Source organism: Cryptomeria japonica, chromosome 11 (genome assembly GCF_030272615.1).
Source record: "Cryptomeria japonica chromosome 11, Sugi_1.0, whole genome shotgun sequence".
Classification (NCBI taxonomy): domain Eukaryota; kingdom Viridiplantae; phylum Streptophyta; class Pinopsida; order Cupressales; family Cupressaceae; genus Cryptomeria; species Cryptomeria japonica.
In genome coordinates this window covers 48,558,519-48,571,766 of record NC_081415.1, presented here as the reverse complement: position 1 = coordinate 48,571,766, position 13,248 = coordinate 48,558,519, and the positions used below count along the sequence as shown (strand labels likewise).

The following is a 13,248-nucleotide window of genomic DNA, read 5'->3' as shown; positions in this document are numbered from 1 at the left end:
TGCACGCAATTGACATAAGACATACTTTTAAAACAGTAAAACTGACTTTTAAAATAATAAATTAAAACTGCAGACAATTGATTAAGACATGTTTTTAAAATAGTAAAACTAACTTTGAAAATAATAATTTTAAAACTATATGCAATTGACTAAGACATGCTTTTAACAAATTCAATGAATCTGCTTATATAAAGTCACGGTAGGGCCTATGTAGCATTCATTATGACAGGAACTTCAGCAACTTGCGTAATGGAACAGTTGAGTAATGATAGCCATTCACTGACTTCTGAATTTATCTTCTTTCTTTACGGACTGCTTAAAACACGTACTAAGCATTCATTTCTAAGCTTAAAAGTGTCTTTAGACTTAATAAATTGTTTAATGTGTAGTTTAAACCTGACCCCCTCTCTATAGATTACCTACCAAGTGTAGAATAGTCTCCTTTTCCTCTCTATTCACAGCCTTTCATGGAGTTGCACCACTCTCTTCCCACTCTATATATCATCCACCCAATACTGGTTATTGCTGTATCATTTCACTAATTCCAGCCTGCTTCGCTTTACAAAGTCTGGTGTGTACCGTCACTGGAATAATTGTTCTAATGGCTTCCTCTTCCTCAAAATTATATGATGCATTCATTAGCCACCGTGGCCCTGACGTCAAAGAAGAGTTTGCCATACCACTTTATAAACTTCTTGAGGATCGAGGCTGCCGGGCATTTGTAGACCGTCTAGAGTTAGAAAAGGGAGATTCTATTGTTCCCGCCATTGAAAGTGCCATACGCTCATCTGTTGTTCAGATAGCCATTTTTTCCAAAGGATATGCACATTCCCCATGGTGTTTAGACGAGCTCGTTCTAATGTTAGAACAACGAGATCATGAAGGCGCACGCTTCATTCCTGTATTCTATGATGTCGACCCTTTTGTCCCTCGTCACAACAAGGAACCATATGCTGAGGCATTTCGCGGGTATAAAGACAAAGGCAGGAGCCTTGATAAGCTGGAGGGATGGAAAAGAGCCCTTCACACTGCTTCAAACGTAATTGGCTTTGAACTTAAGAGCAGTAAGAGGTAAGATTACTTGTATGTGCTTTGGATTCGTTGCCATACATCATGGTTTTCCATTTATTTATTGTTTGCTGTAAGTGGCATTGATTTTAGCTTACCGAAATGTGTTTTCTAAAGAAATGAAATTCTTCTTCCCGATTTTCAGCGATTTGTATGAAGAGATTGTGTCCTGTGTGGAGAAAGAAATTGAGAAGAGGATGCGTTTAAATGATGCAGCATATCCTGTTGGACTGAGTGAACTTGTCAGAGATTTCGAAAGGAGGTTTGAAGGGGCAGTGAATGAGAGGGCAAATATAGTAGGGATCTTTGGACTTGGGGGCTGTGGCAAGACCACCATGGCAAAGAGAATCTTCAACACGAAGCGCTCCAACTACAATGCTTCTTGTTTTCTGTATGATGTTAGAGAATCACATGTCAAAGGTGAATTGCACGTTTTGCAAAGTAGGCTTGTCAAAGATCTCTTTAAGAAAGAAAAGCAATTTCAACACACTGATGAAGGAACGGAATTTTTGAAGGATAGTCTAAGAAGGGCAGGGTCTGACAAGTCTTTTCTTATAATCCTAGATGATGTCGATAATCAAGATCAGTTGCATGAGCTTTTATTTCAAGATCTTCTCAGTCGTGGTAGCTTAGTAATTGTCACAACCCGTGACGAAGGTGTTTTGAAAGGTGCAGGTATCAGTAATCGATACAAGTTGAAAACAATGGATAGTTGTCATGCTAAAGAACTCTTCTGTAATCATGCTTTTGGGGGAAAGGAGCCAAAATTTCAATATGAGCAGCTGGTTGAAAGGTTCGTGCAGTTCTGTGGAGGTTTGCCGCTCTCGCTCAAAGTTTTGGGCAGCCATGTATGTGGAAGGGATGAGAAGCATTGGAACTTGGAATTAGAGAAAGCTAGAGATACCCAGCCCAATGATGTCAGGCAACGTCTTAAAATCAGCTTTGACAGTTTAGACACTGCGGAGAAATATATTTTTATGAATATTGCGTGTTTCTATAATGCCAAATCAAAAGATACCGCCATAGAAGTATTGAAGAAGTCCTATGGGACACCTGAACACGCAATTCAAAGACTGGTAGATAAGTGCCTTGTCGATCTGGAGGACAATGACGGAGGAGCCATATTTAGAATGCACGATCATCTCCGTGACCTGGGAAGGCAAATGGCGGACGAAGCGAATTGGCCGTGGCGGCCAGAGGATGCGAGATCTAAGGTATGCCGCATCTTCATTATCCCTACACTTAATAATCAGAAAAAGTTTTGGAGCCCTTATTTCTGATTCATTTGTTTATTCAAATTATAAAGCATGTATATTATTTAACCATGACCCTGGAATGTTTCTTTTTAGAATCCTCAAGATTATATGATTGCAAACACCGTGGAGCCACGGATGGTCTTTGCGCATTACATGCTTTACGAGCCGGACGGTGTGGAGACACTGAAAAAGGAAATTCAGGTGGCACATAACAAAGGCATTGATGCCTTCGCCCTCAATTCCAACGTGTGGCGTCCCAACCGTGCAGACGACATGTTCCAGGCCGCTCTAGACTCTGACACCAACTTCAAGCTTTTCTTCTCTGCTGATATGTCTATCAACAGCGAGGGTAAAACCCTCTCTTCTGACGACCTCATTGCAATGCTCACCACATATGCGGATCATCCCAACTACCTCAAATACAAAGGCAAGCTTTTCTTCGCCTCATGGCTCGGAGAAAATACGCCCTGGCCCCAAATCTTTAAAGTAGCCGGCGGAAAGGATAAATTCTTCTTCGTGCCCTTTTTCCCCACGAGTGGAGACTATGACGCTGTCCGAGAAAAGCTAAACGACTTCAAAGACATTATCGACGGGCTCTCTGCTTGGGACACGTCAGCTTGGCCATATGAACATTCCAACCTCAACAGCTCTCCCTCGGCCTTGAAGGATCAAAACTATCTCAAAGCCTGTAAAGACAAGGGAAAACTCTACATGCCCAACGCCAGCCCCTGGTTCTTCAATGACTGCAACTGTACTGAAGTGAAGGGCAACTACGAGGGCCCGGGCCTCTGGATCACAAAGTGGCAGCATCTCATAAGTTTGAAGCCTCCTTTTGTAAAGATCGTAACTTGGAATGACTGGCAGGAGAGCACCTACGTTGCTCCGCCTTACAGCGCAGCCGCGAAGAAGCTTGGTGCCGATACATTCAGCCATGCGGGATTTTTGGAGCTGGGCAAGCACTACATAAAATGGTACAAGTCTGGCCAAGAGCCTGCGATTGCTGAGGAGGTAGTCTACTTGTTTTATTACACACAGCCCAATAGCATAAGTGAGGGTCTGAGTGATAATCTGTACGTAACTACCATGCTGAATTCGGCTGCAGACGGGGAGCTAATGTCTGGTGAACTTTCGAGGAAGTTCAGTGCTGCGGTAGGGATAAATACTTATTCCATGCCTTTTCAGGTTGGGCAACAGTCCGTTGTGTTGAAGCGGGGAGGCGCTGTGGTGAGCACGCTGACTGGAGACAAAGTCATAACTAACCCGCCGCCTGTCAATGCCAACCTTAACGTGTACTCCACTTGGACCAAAATTATCTCCCAGCAATTAGAGTGATAAGGAAAGGAAAGGGTCTTTTATAGTCTATGATGTCAGTCATTTATGTATGGGTTTACACATGGGTTAGAGTCTTATGGGACTATCTCAAATTTCTTGCGGGAGGTACCTTGTGACCTCTCTTTCAAGAGCAAAAGTTCTCGACCACTAGAACCTGGATGAAATGAACACTGTTGCGAGTGTTGGAAGTGCGGCTTAAATTTGATGGCAGTATACTTTTTTTTTTAAAGTTTCTTGTTAAAATCTTCAATTAAAAATTTAATAAGGTCCTTTCACATTAAACAATAATCATATATAAAGGTTATCCGTCTGCACTCCTTAATTTGGCTTTGTTGTCTTCTATGTTAGTCTTCATTCTGCAATGTTTGTTTATCTATTTAAATTTCGATCATTCAATATATCAATCATGAAGCATTCACGATTTATGTAGGAAAAAAATGTAAGGGTTATGTTGAGTTATATGTTTTGACTATATAATGTCTTTCAAAAATTGTTTCAAAGCTAGTAGTATTGCACTGTTCTATTATTACTGTAGAGAGCTTTACCGCAAATCCATGCTTCTTTTGATTTTCCTCCTAAAACCATGATGAAGCCCTAATTTTATCATCAAGCCATGGCTTAAAAAATTGAAAAGCATGACCTTCACACAAAAACCCCCTTTATTCCGTAGCTCTATGCTTTCACAAAGAAACCCCTTTATTTCTTATCCATGTGCTCTCACCAACATTTTTCATGGTATTACCACCTCTTTTTGATCTAAGATCTATTAATTTCACCACATAAATGACACCATATTATTTTTTCTACAATAAAATGAGACCCACTTATTTACAGGAGATTCCATGCCAATACAGATTTATCTATGCAAAAATGTAGATAACTTGGACCTGCTCACATACCCATATAGTCAGGTAAACCCATCTAAAGGGAAAGATTACATCTAGATATATTCCTTTTTTCTTTTTTCCTTCTCAACGGGAACCTCTAAGTACTACCTCCTTTCCATTTTTTTCCCTTTAATGTGCTTTAAACATATACATTTTTGTTATATATATTTCTATGTAATATGTCTAGCATTCTGCCAAAACCTATCAGAAAGATACAAATACGTTGAAATAGAGGTAAATGCACTTTAAGCATATACGGTTTTGGTACATATACTGGAGGAAGAAAAAGAAAAAGAAAACCTTTTTCTGCTAATGGCATCATTGTTTTGCCCAAAACCTATCAGAAGGATACAAATACGTTGAAATAGAGGTAAATGCACTTTAAGCATATATGGTTTTGGTACATATACTGGAGGAAGAAAAAGAAAAAAAAAACCTTTTTTGCTAATGGCATCATTGTTTTGCCGAAAACCCCTGTTTCAAATGATAAAACCCATCTTTGATATGCTTAGAACCCTTTTCTTGCAATTAGTTTAAAATCTTTGTGCTTTTTTTGGTGCTCTCTTTCAACACTGTAAAAGGGCAACTTGCATTCACATGTTAGGGTTAGAGCTATCACCGAAAAATGTGTACTAAAATTTTGAGGTACACTCCAAAGTTACGGGTTAATTCCATCAAGGGTTTTTACTTTCTATTTCTTTCATACTACTAATGCTTTCTATACAATTATAGAGGAATCAACAGTAAGTTGTAGCTTATGGGGCTTTTCTATTTTGGTTTCATGAATAAAAAAAATTCGTACATTTTCTAAATAGCTCATTGGAAATGGTTCTTGTTCTCTGTTGTAATGATTAGATATAGATAACATAAACTATAAATTAAAATCAAATAAATAATGAGAATAATATGATGAAAACTGCCTATTACGAGTCAACATCTCAACTGTGAAGGATAATTAAATTTGTGAAAAGAAAAAAAAACTAGATTAAAATTACAATATAAATACAAGTTCAAACACCCAAAATGATATAGTCCTTGCAATTTAGGAGATCCACAGAAATTACTGTGAGAATTATGACCTTGACCAATAGCAAGCAAGTTCACATACACTTCGAATTCAGTATTATTTAAAGTATATAATTGACTGAAAAAAAATTCTCCTTCTGATAGTCCAAAGAGTAGTGGAAGTCACTTACAAAAATCCTAAAATGTGATGATTCAACATATCACTGTATAACCAAAATCGGTTGTCATGAACACTTGAAATTCTACAAGGAAGTCATCATTCCTACTGCAAGAGATCAGGCTGTCATTATTCCCCAAATTCATAGAAAGCTAGAAAGAACGATGGCCTGTCAACTTATTTCAACGTTAAAGAGGCTCCTGAGCCCAAATACGGATAACTTAAAAACTGCAGTAATGGCTCCATTTGGTGTCAATAAATTGAGAGGCACAAGTAACCCAACTGACAATTATTTATTTTTCATGATTGATAGGTCGGTCAAACCTCAGAACTTTGGTAAGGCCAAGACAGAAGAAAATGCACCTGTCATATTTGCATGAAAATGAGGTTGGCAGTATATAATCAAATGCTCGGTTTTCATTTCCCATCAATTTGGACATGATTATGTTATCATCCTGAGCAGAAAACACTGAAATCCCCAGATGCCCAGATCAGTTCTCTACCAAATTATTGACCCATGGGTTATGGGTATTTGAACTTGTATTTATACGATAATTTCAATCTTTATCCTTATGGCTTTTCCTTTCCAACAATTACAAAAGCTACGAGTCCTGCAATAACACTAGTTTGCAATAGCTTACCCAACCTCAAATACGAAAGCCAGCCCTAAGAAAACCTTTAAAAACACCATCAGGTTTTATTTTATAAAGACATGGGTTGTAGGTTTGAATCTCCAAGGCCAAATATACTGTGTAAAATGTTGCCCCCTCTTTATTTTTCCGCTTATAGCCCATCAAAAATAAGGGTCATTATTTTCGTAGAACTTAAGTCTTCATCAAACGAGTTTCGTACTCATTTGTTGAACCTTTTATAAAGTTCAAAATTCGAGTTCAAAGGAAATGCGATCCATTAAGTTCTAAGTCTTCATTAGCATAGTCGTTGAACTTGAACTTTGAAACTTTCCGGTTCAAGGTTCAAGGTTCAATCGGTTTTTTGTCTTGTGTTTTGCGGCTGTCTCTTTAGTACTAGTCTTGTGGTCACTTTGAACTTGAACCATTGAACCTTTTTTTTTAAAACGGTTCAAGGTTCAAGGTTCCTTCCTGTGTCATTGAATGTTCCTTTTGTCTCTTTCTGCCTGTTCGCAAATGTTGATCTTTTGTCATTGAACTTTGAACCAATGAACTTCTTTTAAAATAGTTCAAGGTTCAAAGCGGTGTTTTCAAATCAGCCCGATGGTGCCTAGGAAGAAAAGGCGGCGCAATCAAAACAGAATTTTCCTTGGTTTTCGTGTTTTCAAATTGCAATTATGGAAACAATCATGAGAAGGCATGTCGACTGTGTGGAGTTGATTTCTAATTAATAAGCATGTCAGAATTATATCAAATCACAAGAGGTTTTACACGGATGAATGAGCTGGGACGAAGCGTGTGTTGGTTCTTTTCAATCTTTTCCGTCCTTAAATATGGGGCGTCTCAGGTAAGACAATTATTGTTGCCTTTGGCGAAGAGTGGAGATGCAGAAGGTAATTTAGCTCAGTTCTTCCGAGGGTTTCACAGTTTGATGTTGAAGACAGGTGAGTTCAATTGCTTATTTTCCCCTGCTCTGTTTTAGTTTTGAAATTGGAAAAGTGTAATTCTTTGCCTCGGAGTTGAATGTTGTTTGATTGGCGCAATTTAAAGCAAAAATGAGACCGACTCTTCCAAAATTGGGTCAAACATCATGCTTGGTTAGTACCCTCCCAGAGTTAGATGATACAGCCTTCATTCAAGATGAGTTAGATAATTTTCTAGAGAGGGCTAAGAAACCAACAACCAATTCCATGATGGAAAAGATAGTTCACAGTGGTCTTGTTGATGTCGTTGCATTCCCAATTGCTACTCCTTGCCCAGAATTAGTATATGCATGCATGAACAGATATGATGCTAGTAATAGGTGTATTAGAGCCAATAATGGAGACATGCTAGTGCGGATTGACAGAGAAATAGTAATGGCTGCAATTGGAATTCCTCACAAGGAACCGTATGAAGATTGGTCCATAGGAACCTCATACGCATTTTTCTTTGAGAAGAAAAGTGTTTATTGGAGCGTCATTGCTAGAAACTAGCTCCTTAAAATACAGAAGGGAGGTTCTAGGTTGCCTAAACCCTTGACAAGAGAGCATTTCATCACAGAAGTTAGGGACATTGTGATTCTTTTGAATAGGCTTAAGAGGAATTCACATGCCTTCTATTGGGAGGACTGGATGTATTTTTACATTCAGGTATTATTAGCTAGTGAAAAATACCTTGACTGGGTGCAAGTAATTGCTGAGAGATTACAAGAAGGTTTGAGTAATTTTGTTGGAACAGCTAATTTTCATATGACTTCATACCTGTTTTATATTTTAGCCTGTATCAGAGAATGGCCAGGATTATATCAAGAACCTTGGGTAATGGAATGAAGGTCTATGAGTGCTATCCACATTTGTAGATACAGAGGTACACAGAAAACTTCTTGAGATGGAATGATGTCTTTGTGGGAAGATTAACTTTTGAACTGCAGGGAAATTTGAATAATCGAATGTCACCTGAGGCATTAAAGTTGGTCAGCACATATGGGCGTTGTTTTATTCAATTTCCTAGATTTACTTATATTAGAATTGGTGGCTTTGAAGATGAACCTTTCAAATTGCCAAGATATGCTCTCGATAGTTATGTACTTTTAGAAGTTTGTAGACAGTTAGCTCATGTTGATAAGAGATTAGGGATGAAAAGTGAGTTTGAAGCAATTTTCCCAGTTGAACTCGGATATTATAGTTGCCAAACTGTTTTTGATGCATTGAACTTAGAATTGGAGCTTAAGAAAATGAATTTGCCGCCATATGTTGCTCGGCAGGGGTTTGACAGCAAAGAATATGCAGTGAAGCACCTGAATGTTGATGTGAAATTTTTACATATACCCCAGTTAGAAGACTACTGGGAAGATTGTTGTGATGAATTTGAAGTCCGGAGAAGATTATAGTCAAGGTTCACTTTACGACAAATCATTATGTTGAAATTGCCAATGAACATTGCACAAATACAAGAAGAGGAAGGTGAAGATGTATTGGACCCGAAGTTCAATGAAAGAGTTCATGAGCAACCTATTCCTGAAATTGACTGGGATACGACAGAAGAAGAAAATATTCAATCTAAAACCTTTAATGTTATAAGGAGAACAGAGAAATGGTTAAGAGATCGTAGGTCTGGAATAAGATTGACCATTGCCTCAACCAAGAAATCAATTGAGCAATCTCATGTTGTTGTACCAATTTCTTCTTCTAACATTATTGTTGATATTGCAGGTGTCACTAGTACTCAAGGTGAGAAGGTTCAAACTAGAAGATTTAAAGAACCACTATTTGGCCCCTCAACGGTTCGAGTCACCCGTTCCAGAAGTAAAAAGAAAGGTGCAGAAATTTTAGGAAAAGAAACCATCATAGTTCTTGATAGTGAAGAGGCGCAAGTGATTATGGGTGAACCGGAAGCAAATATCCTTGCAGCTCAAGATGTAGGTAAAGAAAAGGAGCAGCCTAAGGAAAGCCCCAATCACGTGACTACTTTGGCTACCATGGATTCATCTGAATATCAAACACTGCCAGCGAAGGTATCCCCAAATGTTTCAAGGTGGTTGGGAGCATCAATTAGTAAGAAACGTAATGTAGTCCCTATCAGTGTACCCATGGAGGATATGGTGAGTAAATGCCTTGGGAAAACACCTAAGTCTAAAATGCTAAAAGCAGAAGCTATGCTAGAAGTGGATGAGAATATAGGGCACTGGGTAACTAAAGTGGCTAGGTCAATTTCAGACAAAGATCCAAAGAATGCAACTGAGCAAGATTTTGTTGTTGAAAAGGTTGATTTAGGAACTACTTCAAGGGCTGCTGATGTAAAACACCTAGAGTCCTCTACTAAACGAATGTTGTCCAGAACATGGAAGGACGAGAAGGACAAACAGGAGTTGAAACAGACTGTTAAGCAGATGGCAGAGTACATTAATGCCATACATCATCCTAGTCCACAGCCCCTGTCACAGGTTTCTCAAATTTTTGATCCTAAATCACCCATGAACCAAAATTTGTTGGATAAGGTTCAGAGAAATCATGTGTTGGCGGAAACCTTCGAGGAGTGGCTTGAATTCATAATTCAGCAAGGAACAGAGTATATTGCTAATTTGGTCAGGGTGTACGAGGATGCTGTAACTATAACTCAAGAGCTTGAAATAGAGGTGTCGGCATGGGAAAAGGAAAGGAAAAAATGGGCTGCAGTACTGATTCAGATGAAAGATGTGCAGAAATATGGTGTCATGAACTTCCTCACAGAAAAGGTAGTAAATGATTTGGATGACAAGGTACTGCATGTGGCCAAGGAAAACATTGAATGGAGAAATTCAATCATAAAGCAAGGTCACGAAGAGTCCATTAAGTTGTTGAAAGAATTGAAAGAACTCATTGCTGTGATGCAAAAAGACTTAAAGTGCATTGATGCACAACTTCTAAAGGAAGATGGACAAACTATCAAACAGGTAGTAGATATGGTGCAGAGTTTCAAAGGGAAAATAAACTCTGTTAAAGAATCAAAATCTTTCACCAAAGATGACTTCACCAGGGTAGCTCGAATTGAATCTATGTTGGTTGTCTGTTCAGATCACTTAGAAGTGCACAAAATTAAAGTCACGCAAGTGGGTATGGATAAATAAGTTTGGAAGCAACGCATCCTGTACATTGGGCTCCCACATTACCAGGTTGTTCATAACTTCTCCGTAGCTCTTATGGAGTGGTGAAATATATGTGGCACCATGCACACCCCAGAGACAATTTAAGTCATTTTCTGTTCTTATCGTTATGGCTCTATTTACGGCTTGTGTCCGTTTAGTTAATTTCAGTTATGGGCGGTTGTTTCTTGAATTTCATTGTTTTATTTGTTAAAAAAAAGACAATTTAGCCTAGCGGCTATATATATTAGTAATGATGTTTTTGCGCGATATAAAATTTTGGTAAAAAATTGGGAGGAACAGACTGATCTCACTTGTAATTTCAGTGAAATACCCATCGTTGAATGGAATGGAATATATGATGCAGCTTTAAATAGAACCTGTGTGTTTTGAATGTGTAAAAATTCCTGTTGGAATGATTATGTGTTCATGTATCTAATTCCTTTCTCTGATCTTTCATTTGAAGTCTGTGAATCAATTTGATAAATGAAATTAGCTGAAAGTATTTGAATATTCTGATTCCCCTTGTCTTGTGAGTCATGAGTGAGTATCAATCAGAATTCAAATATTTTTGATCATCCAGTGAGTTAATTTTCATTCGAGACCAAATGTCTTACTATGAATTTCATTATCTATCATTAAGCATTCACGTTGTGTTGACAAGTGAATATTGAAGCCTTTTGTTTGCTTTCCGGTTAAAAGTAAATTACATGATAAAATTTATTTAAAATTCATTGAATATCATATAGGGAGCTGTACCTTTATACAGAGGGTAAAATAATGATTATTTACCCAACTGTTGGTTCTCATTGATTTTCTATTTGGGCAATAGGAGTATTTATTTATAAATTTTGAGAAATTCAATCCGTTAACCAACATAAAAAACATAGCAACCTTCCATTCAGCTCACTTGGTGCAGTCAAAAAACTCCGTACATACTAATTTTTTCTAAACTATGGTTGTTTAATTTGGCCCACTATAGATTTATTGTAGCCTATGCAGAGTCTTACAACCATCACTACTCGTTTGATGATTACTGTCATCAAAATACTAGTTGTATTCCCTGTTCACCTAGAAAAATGGTCTCGACTCCTTTATCTATGATAGCATTTGCTTCAATTATTTTATTTTTAGGCAACTTGCATCAGCCACTGCACATGTTTAGATGACTCTACTTGCCACTTACCAATATAGGTGACTCCAAACAAGCCACAATTTCCACCACTCATATATTTTTGGTCAATAAAATATTAGAATATATTAAAAAATTTAAAATGTATAATTATGTTAATTTTTATAGGTGGCATGTTGCAAGATGAGAGGATTTCTTGTTTGAGATGGTACCGTCATGGATGTCAATGCATGTATCTCAATGGAGCATGAGAGAATGCTCGAGATTCATAGGATTTTATTGATGGGTATGATATATTTTATTGATTGAACCTTATGCAATATACACAAAAGTGGGAGAATGTTAGCAAATAGGTGTTGTACACATTTCACAAGAAAGAATTATATAATTTTGAAAAATACATATCATTTATAATGCACCTTTAGGAGATGTGTAGTTGGTATCTTGATTGAATGCAAAATCATGTGGTTTTATGTATGGATATGATAATGTACTTCATTTGTTAAACCTTATGTATTGTATTCAACAAGTGGGAGAATGTTGAGAAAAGTACATTATACATCCTACACAGAAAATATTTATTTAATCATGAAAAATACCTATTTCTTGGTGCATATTTCGGAGATCTATTTATACATATTATATATTTATTTGGGTCCACTCATAAAATATTTTGAAAGTGTCAAGTAGATTTGTAATGTGACTGGTGGCACTATCACATCATGCCCTTTGGTACCATGTAGAACACTTTTGACCAAGAGGTACAAATGGCTCTATCACAAGTAGGGGACATCTTCCCCATTTAACAATGTTGAGGCTCAAATGCTTGAGGACATTAGATTTGTGAAGGCATAAGCCTTCAATCATAATGGCATCTAGTAGGAGCTTGAACCTTGGTGGTTGCAACATCAACACCACCACTTAAACATAACACTATGGGAAGAACCCAAGTCGACTCAGAATATTTTATGTGACAATAGTTACATATTTTATGTGTAAGCTAAAATTCTGAAAATATTTAATATTGGGAAAACATGGTAATAATAAAGTAAATGTTCAGGTCAATGGTTTTGTGCACTCAGGGCTTTACGACACATATTTTTACCTTAACACTTGATTCTTTATCTGATATTTACTATATAAAATCAAGCCCATGTTTAGCGATTGAGATTGGTTGATGAACTCATTAGATTTTTGAGTAGATTGTTATTTGTATTGATCTTTCTTGTTGAGTGGAAAAACAAGTATAACATGAAAATTTCTAATACATACATGGACTCATCAAGATTACAATAGAGGAGGATGAGCTTTTAGAAATATTCATAAAGAAATTATAAATTAATATAATAATTTCACTACAAAATAATACACTGACCATGGACACTATATAGAAATTGATGATCAACCATAGGATCCAAGAATCATTTGCAAGAAAAATACCTATCACACAAAAGAGATCAAGAAAATATTGCATGCTCTATAACTAAATGCACAAAAGAATTGAAGATTCAATATTGAAGGTGCAATATTGGAGGTATGATTGCAATGAATGAAAGAATTGCTTTATAGAAAGCAAGAGATGCCCTAATCCTGCAATTAGAAGAACTAAATCAATGCAAATTAGGAGGTAAATTAAGCTCAACTACAAGATAAAAAAGC

At 37.2% G+C, this 13,248-nt stretch overlaps 1 protein-coding gene across 1 annotated transcript; it reads left to right on the top strand.

Moving 5' to 3' along the window:
- The first annotated feature begins 431 nt into the window (after positions 1-431).
- On the top strand, positions 432-3,947 carry LOC131076772 (disease resistance protein RPV1). The gene is made up of 3 exons (XM_058014090.2): positions 432-1,071; positions 1,214-2,282; positions 2,418-3,947. The coding sequence occupies exons 1-3, from the start codon at positions 602-604 to the stop codon at positions 3,654-3,656; spliced, it is 2,778 nt and encodes a 925-aa protein (XP_057870073.2). The 5' UTR covers positions 432-601; the 3' UTR covers positions 3,657-3,947.
- Positions 3,948-13,248: the final 9,301 nt, after the last annotated feature.